Raw genomic sequence first — 20,477 nt, forward strand, 5'->3', positions numbered from 1 at the left:
CTCCCCCATTTGACCCTCACTCCTCTCTGAGAAAGCCAAGTGAGAAACTTTTATTAAATTCACACACTGAGATTTCTGAGGTCGTAACACACCCCAAATACATCTCTTCTATCTCAGAGAGTACAAATCCAAACGAGATAGAAGAAATAAAATTTTTATCAGGATGAAGTTTTATAACATGGCAAAGATAATACTAATGGAATTCAAACCAGATTAAAGACTATGCAGTTTTCCAAAAACTACAGATCTACAGCACTAACAACAATATATAAATCTTACCTAATAAGAGCCAGAAAACTAGTCAATTTTTTCATATTAAAAATTACCAGGCTGCTAATTTACAAGCAAAAATTGCTTATTTCTTCAAGGTATTTAATTCTTTAGGAAAGTGGCAGGATTACTCATTAAAACAAAATAATAGAGTCAAGTGCCACTTCAAACCCTCCATTCCAAAAGAGGAAGAGGTAGATGAGACACGGACAAAAATTAATTTATAGGATATAAAAAGAGAAGCCATAATGGTGAAAAATAAAACATTTATTTATAATTTAAAGATATTTACTACTGAAATAAGTATTAAGATGATATATACAGAAACGAAAAGAAGCTTCTTCCATCACACTCATAATTAATTAAGTCATGTGGTTAATACACACACAGGTTAATACACATCTATTCACCTGAATAGTTCTATTAAATAGTTCTACTCAATATGGTAACTCCCAAGCCATCCTACACTATTCATAATTTAAAAGTCCTCACGAGCCTCTTCCCTTAAATTCCTTTAAGCATTTTATAGCCAATAAGAATGGCCTCAGGTATTTCTTTCAACTCAGCAGCATCAAATGGTTTAAAATGCAAACTGTTATTTCTAATCAATAAATATTTATATAAGCAATCTATAAGGAATTTTAGATTTTCTCAATATTAAGTTTCTAAAATTATCACAAAAGGTTGATAAAACAATAATTATCCCAAAATGGTAAAGTTAATTATCTTATTCAATAGAGTTAGGAAACAAGATTTAGCAATTTGGTTTCATAACCTAAAAATTTCAGAATTAACATTAAAGAAAGGTAGATGATCTTAAAAACACAAAACAGGGAGGAAATGTGACTATAGAAGAAAAGTAACTATTACTAGAAAATTTTGATTGGTACCCTTAGAACCTGATTTGGAATTTGAGAGAGCATTAATTAAAATTTAATGTTTACAAAAGTAAATCAAGAATATTAAAAAAATCAACTTCATACTTATTTTTAAAGGTTGAACTCAAATTAGTGTGTATATTTGACACATACTTGTCAAAAAGTGAAGATTTAAAAATACATTATTCTAATATTAACAGAGAAGAGAATCAGATTTTAAGTCTTTCAGTTTTTGCCTGTGAATGTTTTATAGAAATAAATGAAAAAAGCAAGTTATGTACAAACATGGAAATTGTCTATACAGTTAAATGGGACAAAATTGCTAAGATCTTTACAGCCAAAAGAGAACTAGAAGTTTCATGGGAGACTCATCATAAATGTCTAGAAATGTGCAATGTATTTTATCTATTTTATTAATTCAGATTCCGTTTATTTAGATTAATAATAATTTGCTCAGCTGATGTTTACTCTTTCATGATCTATGGCAAAGGGTTTTTGCTAAGCAAAAAAAAAAAGTAAACAAGATTACACAAGGCAAAACAAGTAATCTAGTTATAGATTAGTGGTGGGGAAGGTCTGTCCCACAGGCCATATAAGGCCCTTGAAATCATTTGGTCTGGCCCTACCAAGGCATTAGGAGTGAACTGATTAAATGTTTGACCGAACAGAGCAGGCTAATTTTTAAGTTGATAATTTTGTATGGCCCGCAAATTATGTCATAAATATCCATATGGCCCTTGTCAGTAAAAAGGTTCCCCACCCGTTATAGATGATTGATTTTTTTCACTTATAAATAGCTCTGATAGACGCTTTCAACTTTACTAAAACTTCAGTCATTATTTATTTTGCTAATAAAATATACACTCTCAAATAGCTGATCTCATACTTTACACACACACTTTAAGCAATCTGAATAATATTTTCTATATTTAAACACTAATATGGACAAAGTATAAGCATACAAAGAAAGAATATAAATAATTAAAACTGGAAAATAAATTCTATGGAGAAAATTTAAGGGTTTTTTTTGATAGAATGGTCCTGAATTAAAGGCTTATTATTTATCTTGCAGAATACAAAATCATTAGAAAGAGCTATCCATTGTTTCCTAACTTCTAAAGGTCTAAACAAAAGACTCAATAACAGAATTTGGTTATTTATTGGAGATGAGTTATTGGAGTAAAATTATAGTCATGGTACCAAAACTATAACTCACCTTTCATAATTACATACAATTTTGGCATGTATTTCTGCATGCAGAGTTTTCCTGATTTTGCCACCCTATATCTCCTATACTTCTTTACTTTTGATTTTATTGTTTTACTGTACAAATTTCAGCAAGGCAACTTAGCTCCTTTGTAAAGGAATGAGGACAGTAGTAAGCTTATAGTGCAGTAGACAAAATTAAATCCTACAAAATTCTTCACCCCCTCCTTACTAAATTAAAGTTCAAAATTCTCTGCGGTAAAAGAACCCCTAACTCCAGTGATGGCGAACCTATGACACGCGAACTCATTTTTTTGGTTGATTTTTCTTTGTTAAATGGCATTTAAATATATAAAATAAATATCAAAAATATAAGTCTTTGTTTTACTATGGTTGCAGATATAAAAAAATTTCTCTATGTGACACAGCATCAGAGTTAAGTTAGGGTTTTTCAAAATGCTGACAAGTCAAGCTCAAAAGGTTCGCCATCACTGCCTAACTCATAGTAAACACTCAACTGAGTCACTAATAATAGGTCATGTGGAAATATTTAAGCACTGCAATTTATAGTCTCATTCTTTTGTTGACGAACCTTTAAAAAAGGTAACTAAAAAAGTTATGTGGTATTTTCAGTGGCCAGGACAAAAAGGGACAGGGAAGGGGGGTTGGTGGTACCGAACTCTTGACCATGACCCTATTACCTCTGTGTTAAACAGGTAAACTACTAATATCTCAAGAAAAATAAGGAAGTTAGATTTTTTTCATAACTTTCCTTTGTCATGTTTTTAGAAAATAGGAATTAGCATTTAACTATCTAGGAAGTTAATCAGTCTGGTAAATTAAACAGAGATTTGAAAGTGCTACTCACAATCAGCCTATACTTGACTTACCTGCCATTACAGAGTAGCCATCTAGCAAGAGAATAGTGAGGTATAATCTTCTGCATGAGGCTGGCCATCACCATGGTAACAACCAGCTGTATACCTATCACACCCTGTGTAAAAAAAAAAAGAAATTAACAATAAATGAAGTTAGATTTGAGAACAAAATGGAAAACTTTCTATCCACTTTGACAATGATACTCTAAGAAAGAGGAGTTGCTATTAAAATATGTATTAATCTGGCATTTAGGCATTCAAGACCACATATGTTTAAACTTAAAACATGCAATCACATCTTACAATCCTCTATGAGTTACCCAAGTTTCACATCCAAGTAAAAAAAAGTTAAATGAATTAGCATATACATTCAAAATATATTCCCAAGAAATGTTCTCCATTATGTAAGGGTATCAAAATGAAGTAAAATTAGTAATATTTTATCCTTCTCCAAATTCACTGTTCAATACACATAAAATACCAGCTTGCCACGCTTTCAAAGCAGTATGCCTATTTTTTTATTCTACAGTGGTAGTGAACAATTAGAGTATTAATTATATTAAGTGTGATATGTCAAGATTGGCCTGAAAGTCACTAGAAAATAATTTTAATTCATGCTGTCATCACGAACTTCCAGCGAGTGGGCCTTCAACAGCATCCAAAAACCCCTTAGTTTGGTCTCATCAATCCCTCTCCTGTTCTCCATGATAGCTAAAATTCAAACCTCCGCCCCTCTTTACACCTCCAACCTGCCTCAAACTTGTAACTCTCCAGTTCACAGAGGACATGTATTTCACAGAGAAAATACACAAAATCAAATGTGAACTCTCACTTGCCACCAAGCTCACAATCACTTGTATCTAATAATCTAGATGTTTTCCACACCCACCAGAAATAGAGCATTTCTACACAAAGCAAATCCCTACATCTGTGCTTCATATCCCATCCTCTCTTTGATTTTCAGGAACCTCAACCACTGAGTAGCTTCCTTCCTGCATCTTCTTTAATCTCTTCTCTATTTAAATCCTTGCTATCAGCACTGCAACACCTCCAAGTCTTTTTATCTTTCCAAAAAATATAACTATTTTCCTTTATCGTCCTCCTGTCTCCTCAGATTCACAACCACTTTTCAAAAGACTATTCTCACTGCTTCTACTACATTCTCATACCTCCCCATAGTTAACATCTGACTTCTGCTTCATTTCATTCCACTGAAACACCTACCATCAAAATCACTTCATCTTGACAAATTATATTTCCTTATCGTAAATATCAGCAATTTCACACAAGGTCTTCCACATCCATCGCTTTACTCCCACCTTGATGATCAATTCTTTATACTCCCTTTTGGTGGCATCTCTATCCTAGCAGTCCAAAAATAAGGTTGAATTCTGACCTCAAACTTAATTTACCAAACAAGTACATAAAAATATGTTTAAAAAGCAGAATAGTATATTTTGAGAGCATGAATTCTGGCCCAAACCACCTGGGTTAGAATTCACCATCTATTAGTTGTTTGATTTTGAACAGGTAATTTAAATATTTTGTACCAGTTTCCTTTTCTATAAAATGAAGCTAATAATTCAACCTATCTAATCAAGCTGTGATTAGGAATAGTGCCTGGCACAGAGTAAGAAATCAATGGGTTACTACTATTTGCTGTTATTGTTATAGTTATCACTATTATTATAGGAAAACATTTGTTTTTAACATAAAGAATAAAGTCTTTAAAACATATCAGTCTAAAAAATAAGTTGAAAAAAAATCAAATTTCATTGTAACAAATGTACTACTGTGGTGTAGGATGTCCATAGTGGGGAAGGTTTTGCACATGTAAGGACAGGAGTATATAGAAACTCCCTATATTTTCCAATTTATTTTGCTGTAAACCTAAAACTGTTCTTAAAAATGAAGTTCATTAATTTAAAAAAAAATCAAAGTTCTACATGAGGACTCAATATAAAAAATGTCAAATATTAACTAGAAAAAAACCATTTGTAACTCACATCACAAATGGATATTTTACTTACTAGATATAGAGTTGTCATCAATCAATTAGCAAAAATCCCAATGCCCAATTTAAAGAGAACAAATATGTACAAAGAGTTGTCAAAAAAAAAAAAAAAGTAAAAATGGCTCTTAAACAGGACTGTTTTTTAAATGTCTTTGAAACTTACCTCAACTATGGTGTTACTGTGGCTATTTTAATACTTTAAATTCTACCAATGGGGTTAAGGTTCAAACCACTTTTATATTCACCTAACATCAAAGACATTTTTTCTTTCACATCACTCAAATTGACTATCCAATTTTTTTTTTATGCTGAGGAAATAACATGCATATTTTAAACCAGTATAATGTGATATTTATTTATTTTTATTGAATTTATTGGGAAATCATATAGGTTTCAAATGTACGGTTCTATAATACATCAACTCTATATTGTAGTGTGTATTCACCAGCTCACGTCAAGTCTCCTACTTAGCACAATGACAATTAAAATAGGTCAAGGCACATAGTAGAGCACTTTACTATATATTGGCTAAAGAATGAATGAATGGCATTATTACAAAAGAATCTGTCTTAACAGAATATGAAAATCTAAGATTATCTAAGATTATCATACTAGGTAACAATAAATACATATATTAAGACAATACTGCAACCCAATTTCAAATGAACAAAGGGTTATAGAAATTTAAAAATTTGGATATGAAAGTTTTATAGAGTAGATGAAGGTAGAAATTTAAATCACATAGATGGCAGAGTAAAACAAAAGGAATTCCAGGCTAAATGACAAATGTGAACATACAGTAACCATGGAACAGCAAAAAGTCTAGTTCGACAATATTGCAACCCAATTTCAAATGAACAAAGGGTTATAGAAATTTAAAAATTTGGATATGAAAGTTTTATAGAGTAGATGAAGGTAGAAATTTAAATCACATAGATGGCAGAGTAAAACAAAAGGAATTCCAGGCTAAATGACAAATGTGAACATACAGTAACCATGGAACAGCAAAAAGTCTAGTTCAACCAAAGCAGACTTTAGTATATGGCAAGAATTACAAGAAATAGGATAAGTGAGATCATGTGGTATTTTTCCTTCATTGACTGGCTTATTTCACTTAGCATAATGCTCTCCAGCTCCATCCATGCCATTGCAAATTGTAAGAGTTCCTTCTTTCTTACAGCAGCATAGTACTCCATCATGTAGATGTACCACAGTTTTCTAATCCATTCATCTACTGATGGGCATTTAGGCTGTTTCCAGATCTTAGCTATGGTGAATTGTACTGCTATGAACATAAGACACTGGGGGGTAGGGGAAGCCGGGGAATTGTCAAGGGTGGGGAAAAAAAAGGACACATATGTAATACCCTTTGTAATGCTTTAAGCAATAAAAAAAAAAAATTAAAATAAATAAATAAATAAATAAAAGAAATAGGATAAAAGAATTTTAAATTGTCCAGTCTTTTTTAAAATTTATTTTATTTTATTGATTTCGGAGAAGAAGAGATAGAAACATCAATGAGAGAGAATCAGTGATCGGCTGCCTTCTGCATGCCCCCCACTCAGAATGCAGCCCAAAAACCAGGCATGTCCCCTGATTAGGAATGGAACCGTGACCTCTTGGTTCATAGATCAAAGCTCAACCACTACTCCAGGCTGGCCAGGCAGAGTGTTGAGTCTTTAAAACCAAGAGGACACATTTAGCGGATGTGTTTAAAAAGATGACCTTGAAAACTTTCAAACAGGTAAGGGTAGGAAGACGAAATAATGCAAGTAACATATAAGGAAACTTAGAACAATACATTGATCAATTGAAGAGAAAACCTAAGACTAAGGTAGAAGTGATTGAAACTAGAAAGGAAAGAACAAAGATAAAGTCCGTCAAAAGAAAATCAATCAAACTTTGAGTGTGACTGAACATGAAGGAAAATAGTTGTAGAATAAAACTGAGGAATGCCTCAAAGTTTATTTCAGGATGTTTTAGTTTGGGTGACTGGTAGAATCCTAGAACTACAGACAGAATAGTTGTAAACTGAAGGAAACTCAAGGAAATAAACTAGCAAGATTCAGACAGGCTTTTCAAGGACAGGACCTTGGCTGCATCCTCAACTTTTCAGAATACACAGAAAACATGCTTTGCTGGTACAATCAATCTACATGAGATAGACTGGCAATGATAAGGCAAGAGTTGTATTAATTTACAGTAAAACAAACTACCAAGTGGATCAGTGTTCAAATTCACTAAGTGTTCCATTCAATTACTGTCTTAATGACACACTTAAAGTCAAATTAGTAGCAGGCTGAGAGGTGAGTAGTGATTTAGAGCAAAAGGTAACATGGAGAGGCATTTCATTCAGGCAGTACTGGAGTCTGAAGTCTAGAGCAGCAATTTTCAATCTTTTTCATTTCATGGCACACATAAACTAATTACAAAAATTCTGTGGTGCACCAAAAATTATATATTTTTTGCCAATCTGAAAAAAAGGTATAATTTCCCTGACTAAATAGTCAGGTTTTGCATGTTTTAAAAATTCTTATGGCACACCAGTTGAAAATCACTGCTCTAGAGTGTAAAATATTCCCACCTCTAAATAGTTCTGGATAAATATGTTTAATTCTAGCTATTCAAACTGTTTTTCTAAACTTTCAACTAACAAAATTATTCTCCAATTGATACTCTTTTTTAGACAAATACCTATCTAAAAATTATTCTATCTTCTGATATGTAGATACCACTGATATGGCTATAATATGATTAGGCATGGGAACCAATTTAAGTTCAAGATGAGAAGACAACTCATTTCTCTCCATCATGCACTGGTTTTATCAAATATTAAAGTGTTAACTACCCCTCACTGCCACCTACAAATAATATGTGATAAGTGGTATCATAGAGGTCAGTCCATTGTTATGGGAGCACTCCAAGAAAGGAAGTAATTAAATCTATGTGGGAGCCCGGCCAAGGTGCCTCAGTGGTTGAGTGTCAACCTATTATGAACCAGGAGGTCATGGTTTGATTCCTGGTCAGCGCATATGCCACACCTGGGTTCTGGTTCAATCTCTAGTGGGGAGCATGCAGGAGGCAGCCAATCTCTCATCATTGATGTTTCTCTCTCTCCCTCCCTCTCCCTTCCTCTCTGAAATCAATAAAAATCTATTTTTAAAATAGATAGATAGATGACAGATAGATCGATCTGCCTGGGAGAGCTGGGAATGTCTGGTTCAGAGGTGACATTTGAACCAAGCTTACAAGGTTAAAGAAGTAGCCCTCTCACAGACAGAAAAGGAGATATGTTTAGACATATTTACTCAAAGAGAATAAATGGCATGATCCAAAATAATGAGTGGTTCCACCTGGCTAGATTTTGGTTGAGTTCCACCCAATGAACTTTTCTGCAGGTACTTAGAAATAAGTAATAATTAATTTCTCTAACACTATTTCAGATGTAATATTAGTTATTAACTGGATTGGGAAAGATTATCTAGAAATATAATAATCAGAAACTATATTATTTCTACAGAAAAATATTTTTTAAATTCAATTTTTTCATATGTTGAAACTTACCAAAGATAAATAATAAGACTGGCACAAAAGTACAGTTACAGTGTCCAAACAGTCTGGGTTAAAATTAATTCCACTAGCTGTATGACTTTGGATGAGTTATTCTAATCTCACTGTGCCTCTATTCCTACATCTGTAAAATATGATCCAGAAATTCCACTTTTGGGTATTTACCCAAAGAAATCCAAAACAATAATTTGAAAAGACGTATGTACCCCTATGTTCACTGCAACATTATTTTTAATAGCCAAGATATGGAAGCAACCTAAGTGTCCATCAATAGATGACTGCACAAAGAAGGTGTAGTACATATCCTATACCAGTGGTCGGCAAACTCGTTAGTCAATAGAGCCAAATATCAACAGTACGACGATTGAAATTTCTAGTGAGAGCCAAATTTTTTAAACTTAAACTATATAGGTAGGTACATTGTTACTAATTTAATTAGGGTACTCCTAAGGCTTAGGAAGAGCCACACTCAAGGGGCCAAAAAGCTGCATGTGGCTCGAGAGCTGCAGTTTGCTGACCACGGTCCTACACAATAAAAGCCTAATATACAAATTGTCCCCTTGGGCAGTTGTTCAACTGGGAGTTTGGCCACTCACTATGACTTGTGATGACCACCAGGAGGCGGCACAGAACATGGCAGGTGTCAGCGATATGGCACTGGCAGCGAGTGGCAGTGGAGGCACTGCTGGCCCCAACAGGCCCCGACGAGAGCAGGACTGTGGTGGGATGGTGGAGCAGGTGAGCGGGCAGTGCCAGGCCAAGGAGGGTGTGAGCGGGGACCCAATCGCTCCACCCATTGCCCCACAGGCGGCGACCAGTGGATGCGGCGGGGGGCGGGGCCACTGCCTGGCTCCCAGGCGCTAAGGGAGCAGGGTTGGAGGGGCCCAGCCCCAATCAATCACCCTGCAGGCGGGATGGTGAAGCAGGTGAGGTGGCTTCGCCAAGCCAAGGTGGAGTGTCAGGGGGGCTATGGGGCGGTGGGACTGCAGGGCTGCGAGCTGGGGCCTGATCCATGCAGGCCACCTCAAGGGACCCCACCCATGCACGAATTTGTGCACCGGGCCTCTAGTATACAATAAAATATTACTCAGCTATAAAAAAGAATGAAATTTTGCCATCTGTTAAAACATAGATGGACTTAGAGGTATTATGTTAAGTGAAATAAATCAGACAAAAAAAGACAAATACCATATAGTAGAATCTAAAAATAAATAAATAAATAAACAAACAAACAAACAAACAAATAAACAAAACAGAAACAAACTCACAGATATAGAGAACATTTTATGGTTGCCAGAAGGGGGGGGTAGGGTGATTAGGGAAATGGGTGAAAAAGGGGAAGGAATTAAGATGTGCAAATTTTCAATTCCAAAAACAGTCACAGGGTTGTAAAGTACAATCTAAAGAAGAGTCAATAATATTGTAATAACTATGTATGGTATCAAATGAGTACTAGACTTATCGAGGTGATCACTTTGTAAGGCATATAAATGACTAATCACTATGTTATATACCTGACACTAATTAATATTGTATGCCAACTGTATTAAAATAAATTTTTTAAAAATCCAGAAGATAAAAAAAGGTTTAAAAAAATCCCTCAAGATTTAACTACTCATAAAGATTTAAATGAGTTAATATAAGTAGAGCAGATATATTTTAATCACTAAGTAAATGTAGCTATTATTGTTACTGAGGAAAAAATTCAACTTCTTATCCATATGACACACTTCTACTTACCCTTAAAAGCCTAGTCCAATCAATCCTTTATGAAACTCTTCTTGATCTTAATATAAGTTGAATATTCCCTTCTTTTTTGGTTCCTTCAATGTACATTCAACTAAATGTGCATCAATAATATTCACAAATCCACATATTCAAAATCACAGAATCTTGAGTCAAACTATAGAGGTCATCTAGTTCTAGTTCAAGCAGACTATTTATTCAAGGCACATATTTAATGTACTACCCAGTTCAAGCAATATGTTTATTGTACTTTTCCCAAAGTCACTTTTAAAGATACACTTATATGAGCAGATTGATTTACATAATATCTAAATTTTTTTTAAATAAAACATTATAATCAGACATAAGGATCTTGAGTCTCAATATCCAAGTATCAAAAGCTGAAACTGAGCTGAAACCGGTTTGGCTCAGTGGAGAGAGTGTCGGCCTGCGGACTGAAGGGTCCCGGGTTCGATCCCGGTCAAGGGCATGTACCTGGGTTGCGGGCATATCCCCAGTGGGAGATGTGCAGGAGGCGGCTGATTGATGTTTCTCTCTCATCGATGTTTCTGGCTCTCTATCTCTCTCCCTTCCTCTCTGTAAACAAATCAATAAAATATAAAAAAAAAAAAAAAAAGCTGAAACTGTTCCAGGTTTTTGTAAATCTTTTGTTCATGGCCAAAACATGAAAGATATTTAATCTATTTTAACAATAGAATTACTAAGTCTGTTTTATGTAAGTAAAAGATATGAATGTAACATCAAGATATTCTGAGTGAATGAGCTGTATTCTCTCACGAAATGTAATAACTTAAAAAAACTAAAAATATGATACAAAAATGCAGTTTATTAAATAAAACATAGGCATATAGGCTGGATATACATATATATACACACACACACATATATATACACTTTTTCACATTTGTTCCAATATCACCTTATTCTTGAGGCTTTCTCGAAATGCCCTATTTAAATGACTGTGCTTTATCTCTCTGTTGCATTAACCATGACTAACATATTATGTCTCATGTGATTACCATGAGATTGTCCCAATAAAGCATAGCCCCATAAAAGAACTGTTTTATAAACAGTTATATTTCTGTTGTCAAAAACAATACCTCGCCCGCAAAAAGACTAGCTTTATTTAAAAATTTTTAAAAAAATTAAAAAACAAACAATGCCTGACATACAGATGGCATTTAACAAATAATGAATAATTGAAGAAATACTTTTTAGATAAAAGTATGAGTTTTAAATGTTTGCTGAAACAAAAGGGACAACCATTGCAATTTAAAGCAAGAGAATGTTTATTTCCAGAACTGGCAATTTAGAGACAAATTTATTTCTTCAAAGTTCCTTTGGAGCAAGTTTTGTTCATTCTTGATTTTGTAACATGGACAAAACCATGGCACAACAGTAAAAAAAATAATAAATTCTCTTGGAAATGAACACTTTAGAATATCTTCTGATTTTTCTAAAATCAATTAATTTTGCTTTGAGCTTTTATCTCAGAGCAAATAAAAGAACCAAATTATTTATAAAGTGGACCAAAAACCAAAGTATAAACTGGATCTTAGGAATTAACCTACATCAACCAAAAACTAACCAAGAGAACTGTCTCTACTATTATTTGAACTAAGCCTCTTTTGGAAAGTAGTAAAGGAGAGAAGTCAGAGGAAAAGCTAGAAAATCGAGAAGAAATCTGAACCTCAGCCACTATGTGATTAACTGATAAAACCTGACCAAAATCCATCCTTCAAGCTACACATGTCCATTAACCAAAATAGACTACATTCTAGGCCAGTGATGGCGAACCTTTTGAGCTCGGCATGTCAGCATTTTGAAAAACCCTAACTTGCCGAAACCGGTTTGACTCAGTGGATAGAGCGTCGGCCTGGGGACTGAAAGGTCCCGGGTTCGATTCCGGTCAAGGGCATGTACCTGGGTTGCGGGCACATCCCCAGTGGGGGATGTGCAGGAGGCAGCTGATCGATGTTTCTCTCTCATCGATGTTTCTGACTCTCTATCTCTCTCCCTTCCGCTCTGTAAAAAAAATCAATAAAATATATTAAAAAAAAAAAAAAAGAAAAAGAAAAACCCTAACTTAACTCTGGTGCCGTGTCACATAGAATTTTTTTGATATCTGCAACCATAGTAAAACAAACACATATTTTTGATATTTATTTTATATATTTAAATGCCATTTAACAAAGAAAAATCAACCAAAAAAATTGAGTTCACATGTCACCTCTGACACGCGTGTCATAGGTTCGCCATCACTGTTCTAGGCCATAAATCACACCTTAACAAACTTCAAAGAAATCATAGAATGTCTGTTCTCAGATTACAATAGAACTAAAGTATAAATCAATAACAGAAAGATAACTGGAAATCTCAAAATATGTGGAGATCAAATGTTTCTAAATAACCCATGGTTCAAAGAGGAATCTCAAGAGAAATTAAAAGTATATTGAACAAAACAACAAAAAAAAAACCAGTGTGGGTCAGTTGGTTGCACATTGTTCCAGTCACCAGGAGATGGTCAGTTCGATTCCTGGTCAGGGCACATGACTGGTTTGCAGGCTACTAGGGGTACCAGTTAAAAATGTGGGTTTTTTTCGATAGATGGAATTACACATATGTTGATATATATGCAATTTGATATGTATGCTATTTTGTTGTATTGACAGTAAGCTTCAAAACTTCATATGTCAAATTTGCTGAAGGTGTTAACATCATAGTTATTTTTACACTTAATAATGTCGAATTTCGTGCCCAAAAAAAGAGCATTTGCGGGAAGTTTTAATTCATTATTTTATTTTGAAGAAAAAGTTATCTTATACTTTGGGAAGCTTATGGTGAATATGCCCCATCTCAAGATAGTTGTGAACACTGGTTTAAATGCTTTAAAAGTGATGATTTTGATGTGAAAGACAAAGAGCATCCAGGTCAACCGAAAAATTTGAAGACCAACAATTACAAGCATTATTGGATGAAGTTGCATGTCAAACTCAAAAACAACTTGCAGAAAGATTAAAAATTGCTCAGCAAACAATTTCCAATCGTTGACAAGCAATGGGAAAGATTTTATAGGAAGGAAAATGGGTCTCACATCAACTGAACGAAAGACAAATGGAAAACTGAAAAGTCATCAGTAAAATGTTGCTTCAATGGCATGAAAGAAAGTTGGGGTCCAACCCCAGCAGGTCCAGGGGTCCCCAAAGGTGTCGATGGAGTCAGCAAAGAAGGAATGACAGGGAGACAGCGTTCAGTTGATCAGCAGCCGAGCCAGGTTCTCCAGCCAAGTTCTGTGTTTTATTGTCTTGTTACATCTGTATTTATACCAGTTGATTTTAATCCTGTCAATTTCTATTCCAAAGGTTAGGGCGTTGTTTCTTATCTCCATTCCAGGGAGTAAAGATTATGTAGCTAAAGGGTGACTGCTCCCCGCCTGGCATTTAGTTAAGGGGTTTTATTCCCTCCCTAACTTCAGGGAAAAATCCCTATCTGGGGAAACAACTTTTCTCGGAGAGGTGACCTTGGTTAAAACACATAGCGCCAAGAAGGTGAGCAAACATATTAAGAAGAGTATGCCATATACGCCAGGTCCCTTGAAACATATGCTGTGCAGACGTTTCTTCCCTGCAGCGACTGTGTCAAGCAGCAAGGATGGACCGGCTTCCAGCAGAATTGTGACTGGCTATGAAAAGTGGATTTGTTTTGAGAATCCCAAATGCACAAAATCATGAGTTGATCCAGGTCAACCATCAACATCATCCGAAAGGCCAAATCCCTTCAGAAAGAAGACAATGCTCTGCATTTGGTGGGATCAGGAAGGTGTGGTGTTTTATGAGCTTCTAAAGCCAGGTGAAACCGTTAATACTGATCACTACCGACAACAAATAATCAATTTGAACCACGCTTTGATTGTGAAACTACCAGAATGTGCCAGAAGACACACGGCAAAGTAATTTTGCTTTATGGTAATGCACCATCACACACTTCAAAACCAGATAAAGACACATTAAAAGATCTTGCCTGGGAAGTATTAATCCACCCGCCGTATTCACCAGACCCTGCTCCTTCAGATTACCACTTGTTCTGATCGATGGCACATGCACTTTCTGAGCAGCACTTCAAAACGTACGAAGAAGTGGAAAATTGGGGTCTGTGAATGGTTTGCCTCAAAATAAGAAAAGTTCTATTGGGACGGTATCCACAAATTACCTGAAAGATGGCGGAAATGTGTAGCTAGCGATAGACATTACTTTGAATAAAGCACTTTTGATGTTTCTCTTGAAATTATCATGTTTTCTTTGATTACAAAATCTGCCATTATTAATCGCTACACCTAATAGGTCCCCAATAGGAGGCTTGCAGGAGGCAGCAGATCGATGTTTCTCTCTCTGTCCCTTCCTCTCTCTCAAATCAATAAAAACAATTTTTTAAAAAAAGTTTTAAAATTTATGGGATGCAGCAAAAGCAGTGCTCAGAGGGAAATTTATAACATTGAATGCACATATTAGAAAACATTTAGAATCAATCACCTAAGGTTCCACATTAGGGAATTAGTAAAAGAGCAAATTAAATCCAAAGTAAGCAGAAGAAAAGAAATATGTAATATGAATTAGAGCAAAATTCAATGAAACTGAAAACAGGACACCTATAGAGAAAAATTAATGAAACCAAAACCTAGTTTTTCAAAAAGATCAATAAAACCAATAAGCCTACAGCCAGAGTAACTAAGATAAAAGGGAAAGACACAAATTACTAATATCAGAAATGAAAGGAGACATCAGAGAGCCCATGGACATGAAAAGGCTCATAAAGGAATAACTCTATGCCCACAAATTTTATAACCTAGGTAAAATGGACCAATTCCTTGAAAGATACAATTTGCCAATAATGACACAAGAAGTAAACAATCTGAATAGGTCTCTTATCTATTAAACAAATTGAATCAATAATCAATTTGATTCCAAAGGGTTCACTGGTGAATTCTACCGAACATTTAAGGAAGAAATTATACCAATTCTCTATACTCTCTTTCAGAGGATAGAAGCAGAGGGAATACTTCCTAACCAATTCTATGAGGTCAGCATTACCCTAATACCAAAACTAGACAAAGACATAATAAGGAAAAAAACAAACAAAACTACAGACCAACATCTCTCATAAATATAAATGCAAAAAATCCTAAACAAAATATTAGGAAATCAAATCCAACAACATGTAAAAAATATATACACCACAACTAAGTGGGATTTATTCCAGGTATGTGAGGCTAGTTCAACATTCAAAATTCAATTGAAATAATCTACCACATCAACAAATGAACATGTCTGATTACCACTAAGCACAAAAACCTCTAATACCTTCATCAAAGTCTCTAATGTCTACAGTACAGTTCTCTCAAAGTGTGGTTTAAGGACCACCAGTTTCAGGCTTAACTATAAAACTCATTAAAAATAAGAATCTAGCCGAAGCCGGTTTGGCTCAGTGGATGGAGTGTCGGCCTGCGGACTGGAGGGTCCCGGGTTCGATTACGGTCAAGGGCATGTACCTGGGTTGCGGGCACATTCCCAGTGGGGGATGTGCAGGAGGCAGCTGATCGATGTTTCTCTCTCATCAATGTTTCTGGCTCTCTGTCTCTCTCCCTTCCTCTCTGTGGAAAAATCAATAAAATATATTTAAAAAAAAAATAAGAATCTAAAACTCCACCCTCCAATAACAGGATCTAGATAAGCATTTTTATCAAGCATCATAGGTGAATCCTAAACAAACTCAAATTTGAGAACTAGTGCCCTAACCCACTTTTTAAAATGCAGCTGAAGTCACCGACTACCACTGCCCCCTCTCCACAGTTAGAATTGAATTCTTTCCTCTGTACTCTTTGAGCACATTACATGTATTTCCCTTATAATATTTACCACATTCTCTTTCCAACACCCTCATCACCTCCCAAAAGGAAAACTTTCGCTTAAACTTTAAGGCAGAGGTTTACAACCATTTTACCCCAACAGACCATAGCCGGATTCCAGCAGTAAAAGTTATCACAGGATGCTGTATAGATAAAACAAGCCATGAGATACCTGCAATTCCAGGAGTTAGTTCTAATCTACTTTTCTCCCACAAACCAGGCTAAATGGTGAAAAGGTCTATTTGATTAAAGTTGGTTTGTAAGTTACAAAAACAATAAAACATATAGTTTTATTCCTTTAGTAAACTGTCTACAGACAATCCATTTTCTCAACATAAAACAAAAAAATTTTTTGTCTGTAATATAATCCTATTGTCATCTGCTCACAAAAGGAGCTTATTACATGCACAGGCATTTATTGAATTTTGATCTACATAATAAATCAGAGAATAAGAGAAGAGAATGAGTTTATATCTATTAAAACAAAAATAAAATCAAGGTGTCCCAAGGCCTTATTTTCTATTTGGAGTAGCATTTAAAATAGTTGTCAAACATACGAACAAACATTCCAAGTATTACCTACCTGATATATTTTTAAAAAATGATTTAAAAAATCAAACTTGGGAAATCAACATGGGGGGAAAACGTGAAAATCAGAGGATAGAAGCAGAGGGAATACTTATTTAATAAAATAAGCCTTATTTAATAAAAAAACATGTACTTATTCTGAAAAAGTCCTGAGTGAAGTCAAAGAATCATAAATTGAGTTAGGTGTTCTAATTCCTATCAAGACCCATTTCTCTTATCTAAGAGGAAAATGGAACTCTTATCTAAGTTGGGTAATTTTGCCAAATTCATATAACTAATGATGGGCAGAATCTGGGTCTTCTGAATTCAAGTACCGCATCGTTTTCATATCATTTCAATCACTGCAAAAGTTTTCAATTCAACCAAGCTGAATCCTAAATAAATTCAACCCTTGTCAACTTCCTTCAGTGGCTAAATCCTTTCTTATGAAGGATTCCAAGCACTGACCACAAGGACACATACAGACATTATCAACTTCATATCTGGGAAAGCTTCAGTGGAGTTAAGTACCTTACTTTAGAAATATAAGCAATACCTGAATGGAGAAAGTCACCTACCTGGCTGCTGGTGACATTCTCCAGGTGACATTCTCTTAAGTTACATTTTGAGAAACAGCATGAGTTTGTTTACCTTGGCTTAAAACAAAGCTACCGTTTTTAGCATCACAGAATACTGAGAATAAGTTCACGTTCAGCTTCTCTGTGATTATTATGAATTCAAGGATTTCATTACACTCTATATTAACTTTTAAGACCAAGGAGTCAAAAAGAGCTTAAATTTAAGAAATGATCTGAATTTTAATACAGACTATGCCAACTACTGTTAGTTTAGGTAAATCGTTGTCTATTTCTAAACCTCAGATTCTTCCTTCTGTAAAATTGGTGGTGGTGGTGGGGGAGTAATTATTATCTTTGGCTCCTTCCAGTTCGACTGTTCCCTTTCACTAATTTCATTGATACTAAAGAAAAAAATAATACTGTATTATTCATTGAGGTTAACACACACACACTGCCCAAAAAAGTCAGAAGTTACTAGTCATAGCATAGTAGAGTGTGCTAGGAACCACATTATTTGGAGTGTCTTTTGTTTCACATTCAGTTAAGTCTCTAAAAGTCATTCAAAAGTCAATCATCATACACAATAGCTGAACAATGTCAATATTTAGGCATGGCAAACTGAAACTAAATTCCAAGAAAGAATCCCTTCCAGAGGAGGATTTGAAATCTTTTATATAGTCAAGAAACTGACAATGCTGAATTTTACTGGACCCCTGTGATCTTGGAAAACAGCGAAGGTTAAGACATTGACCCACCCCCACCCCACCCCTTTGTATTCTGGAAATGACTTACTGCAAAGAACCACTAGTCCCCAAATGACTTGGGTAAAGCTCACAGAAGACCCCCTTGTTTACATATGACAGGGCCAGACATAAACCTGCAAATTCACATTCTTTGCTTCATAAATGACTAGCTGAACTGCTTGCCCCTGTAGATCAATTGGAATAAAATGTTACCCAAATTCTGGTTAAGATCCTTCCCTCAGTTCCCTGAACTTTGGCCCACCCTCAAACTGAAACAGTATACAACCCCATAACTCCTTTACAGGTAGGCTGGTTTGAGGGTAAAACAATCTCTGATCTACTATCAGGCCATATACCCTTTCATCTCACTTCTGCACACCCGGTTTTTTTCACTTGTTTCCTCCCCTCTATAAAAGAAAACCCCCTTTTGCCTAACTTTTGAAACTCCTGCAGACCTATGGTCAAGGCATTCTCCCTACTGTAATAGGCCCTTCCCCCACACCCTTGCAATATTCCTTTCGAGTTCAGTCTTTCCTTACTAAGTCCGGATTTTTTTTTTTTTATTTGGCACGTTTTCCAATTCCAAAAGGGCTGCGTGGGAAAGGTAAGAGCTGACCTTGCCGTTTCTTTAAGTGACAGGCGCTCATCCTCTACATGGGGATCCCTAGTGTCCGCCTGACACGATGCTCAAGGCATTTCTAAGATGTGAAGTGCTGGCCACGGCCCTGCAGCTAAGGAGAGGCGGAGGTGACCAGCCAGGCAAGGTCAACTCTGGGACCACGCGCCGTACACTGTGAATGGGCCACGACCACTCGGGCTGCGGCTCCGTACTCCGCGACAGAACTCGCGGCGAGGCAGGGCAGAAGGGGTTTTCTCGGGGGCCCGGGCGCTCCGGCGCCGCAAGGGAGGTGGGTCCTGCCCGGCGGTTCATCCCATGGCTCCCGCCCGCTCCATCCTCCGCGGGGCACTCGACCGGCTCCCTTCCCAGGACTGACCTCCGGGCCCTCCCCTCCCAGAAGGACTCACCATGACGCCAAGCTCAGGGACCGGCCCTGAAGTCCCCCCGACCGTCCAGGACCTCGCCTCCCTCTCCTGCAGCCGGGAACCTCTCGACTCTACGAGGCAGAGGGTCTTCCGGCTCTTCCGGAAGTTCTGCCCGCGCGGGACAGGAAGTCCCGCCCCTCCCCTGAGCGGCGTCGACCCCACGCCACGCAGAGGTGAGGAAACGCAAGACGTCCTCCACAGCCTCTTCCGAGGCGCTAGGGTAGAGGCGGGGGCGGGGCTGACCTTGAGAGCGCGGGGGGGCGGGGGGGGGGGGAGAGGGCGGGGCGGCGGCGGAGGCGCAGGCGCAGAGCAGGTAGGTGGGTGGGCGGGCGGCTCCCCATTGTGGCGCTGCGAGGATCCGAGGTGGGTCGGGTGGTTTGGGCAGGAGCGCATCCTCTGGGAGGGGATGGAGGCGCAGGTTGGTGAAAGGGGTGGGAGGCGACCCCAGACCCGGCGGAGGAGTGAGGGATGGAACCTGGGGCGGTGCTCGGGCTGAGCCCACGCCGCCATCGCCTCCGCGCAGCCACGCCTTTCTCTTTTGACCTTCAGGTTTTCGGCTGGCGCTGGCTCTTTTTGCAGACTTTACGGATCGTAGGAGACCTGTGTCTCTCCCCTTCGCTCCCTGCAGGCGTGGTCCTCCAGCTCTGCCTTTCCTCAGGGCGGTGGAATCCGAGCTGAGAAGCTGCCTCACTCTCCAGAGGTACCAGCTGAAGCCAGAGAAATCTACCCACAGCAGAGAAACCAGGAAGAGCATTCTGCCAGTTTCATATGTTACAATATGAACGGTTTCCTTTTAGTTTAAATATATATCATCAGTTCAAAGGAAGTAAAAACTCCTATATTCCTCTTAATTTTGTGTGTGTGTTTTTTCTCTCCCCCAAATCTGTACCCATCAACTCTCCCCGTCTTTTCCTTTGGCTCTAATGAGACAGCATTGGAGGCAGGCTGGAAACGGATATACCGAGGACCTTCCTTCCGGAAGTTTAATCTCACAACTTGGAGATCTTCGCTTAAGTCACCACTACCTGCCGTGTCATCTACAGAAGGCCTAGTTTTGTCACACAGCTGGGATTGAGGGAGA

At 37.1% G+C, this 20,477-nt stretch overlaps 1 protein-coding gene and 1 long non-coding RNA gene across 3 annotated transcripts in view; one reads left to right on the top strand and one right to left on the bottom strand.

Moving 5' to 3' along the window:
* The window catches only part of TMEM161B (transmembrane protein 161B), a 71,625-nt gene extending 52,107 nt beyond the window's left edge, over window positions 1-19,518 (bottom strand). For both annotated transcript variants that reach the window (XM_070412301.1, XM_070412300.1), the window contains exons 1-2: window positions 19,379-19,518; window positions 3,245-3,348 (exon numbers count right to left, since the gene is read on the bottom strand). In XM_070412301.1, coding sequence (XP_070268402.1) covers window positions 3,245-3,348; window positions 19,379-19,381 — 107 coding nt within the window. In that variant the 5' untranslated portion in view covers window positions 19,382-19,518. The remainder of the gene's footprint in view (window positions 1-3,244; window positions 3,349-19,378) is intronic.
* A 206-nt stretch (window positions 19,519-19,724) lies between these two features.
* LOC139008113 (uncharacterized) lies at window positions 19,725-20,247 on the top strand. Its single transcript, XR_011471098.1, has 2 exons — window positions 19,725-19,759; window positions 19,946-20,247. It is a non-coding gene; the product is annotated as an uncharacterized lncRNA (long non-coding RNA).
* The last annotated feature ends 230 nt before the right edge of the window (window positions 20,248-20,477 follow it).

The sequence above is a fragment of the Myotis yumanensis genome, unplaced genomic scaffold (genome assembly GCF_028538775.1).
Source record: "Myotis yumanensis isolate MYYU_CA2020_CCGP unplaced genomic scaffold, mMyoYum1.0.hap1 SCAF_4, whole genome shotgun sequence".
Lineage (NCBI taxonomy): Eukaryota > Metazoa > Chordata > Mammalia > Chiroptera > Vespertilionidae > Myotis > Myotis yumanensis.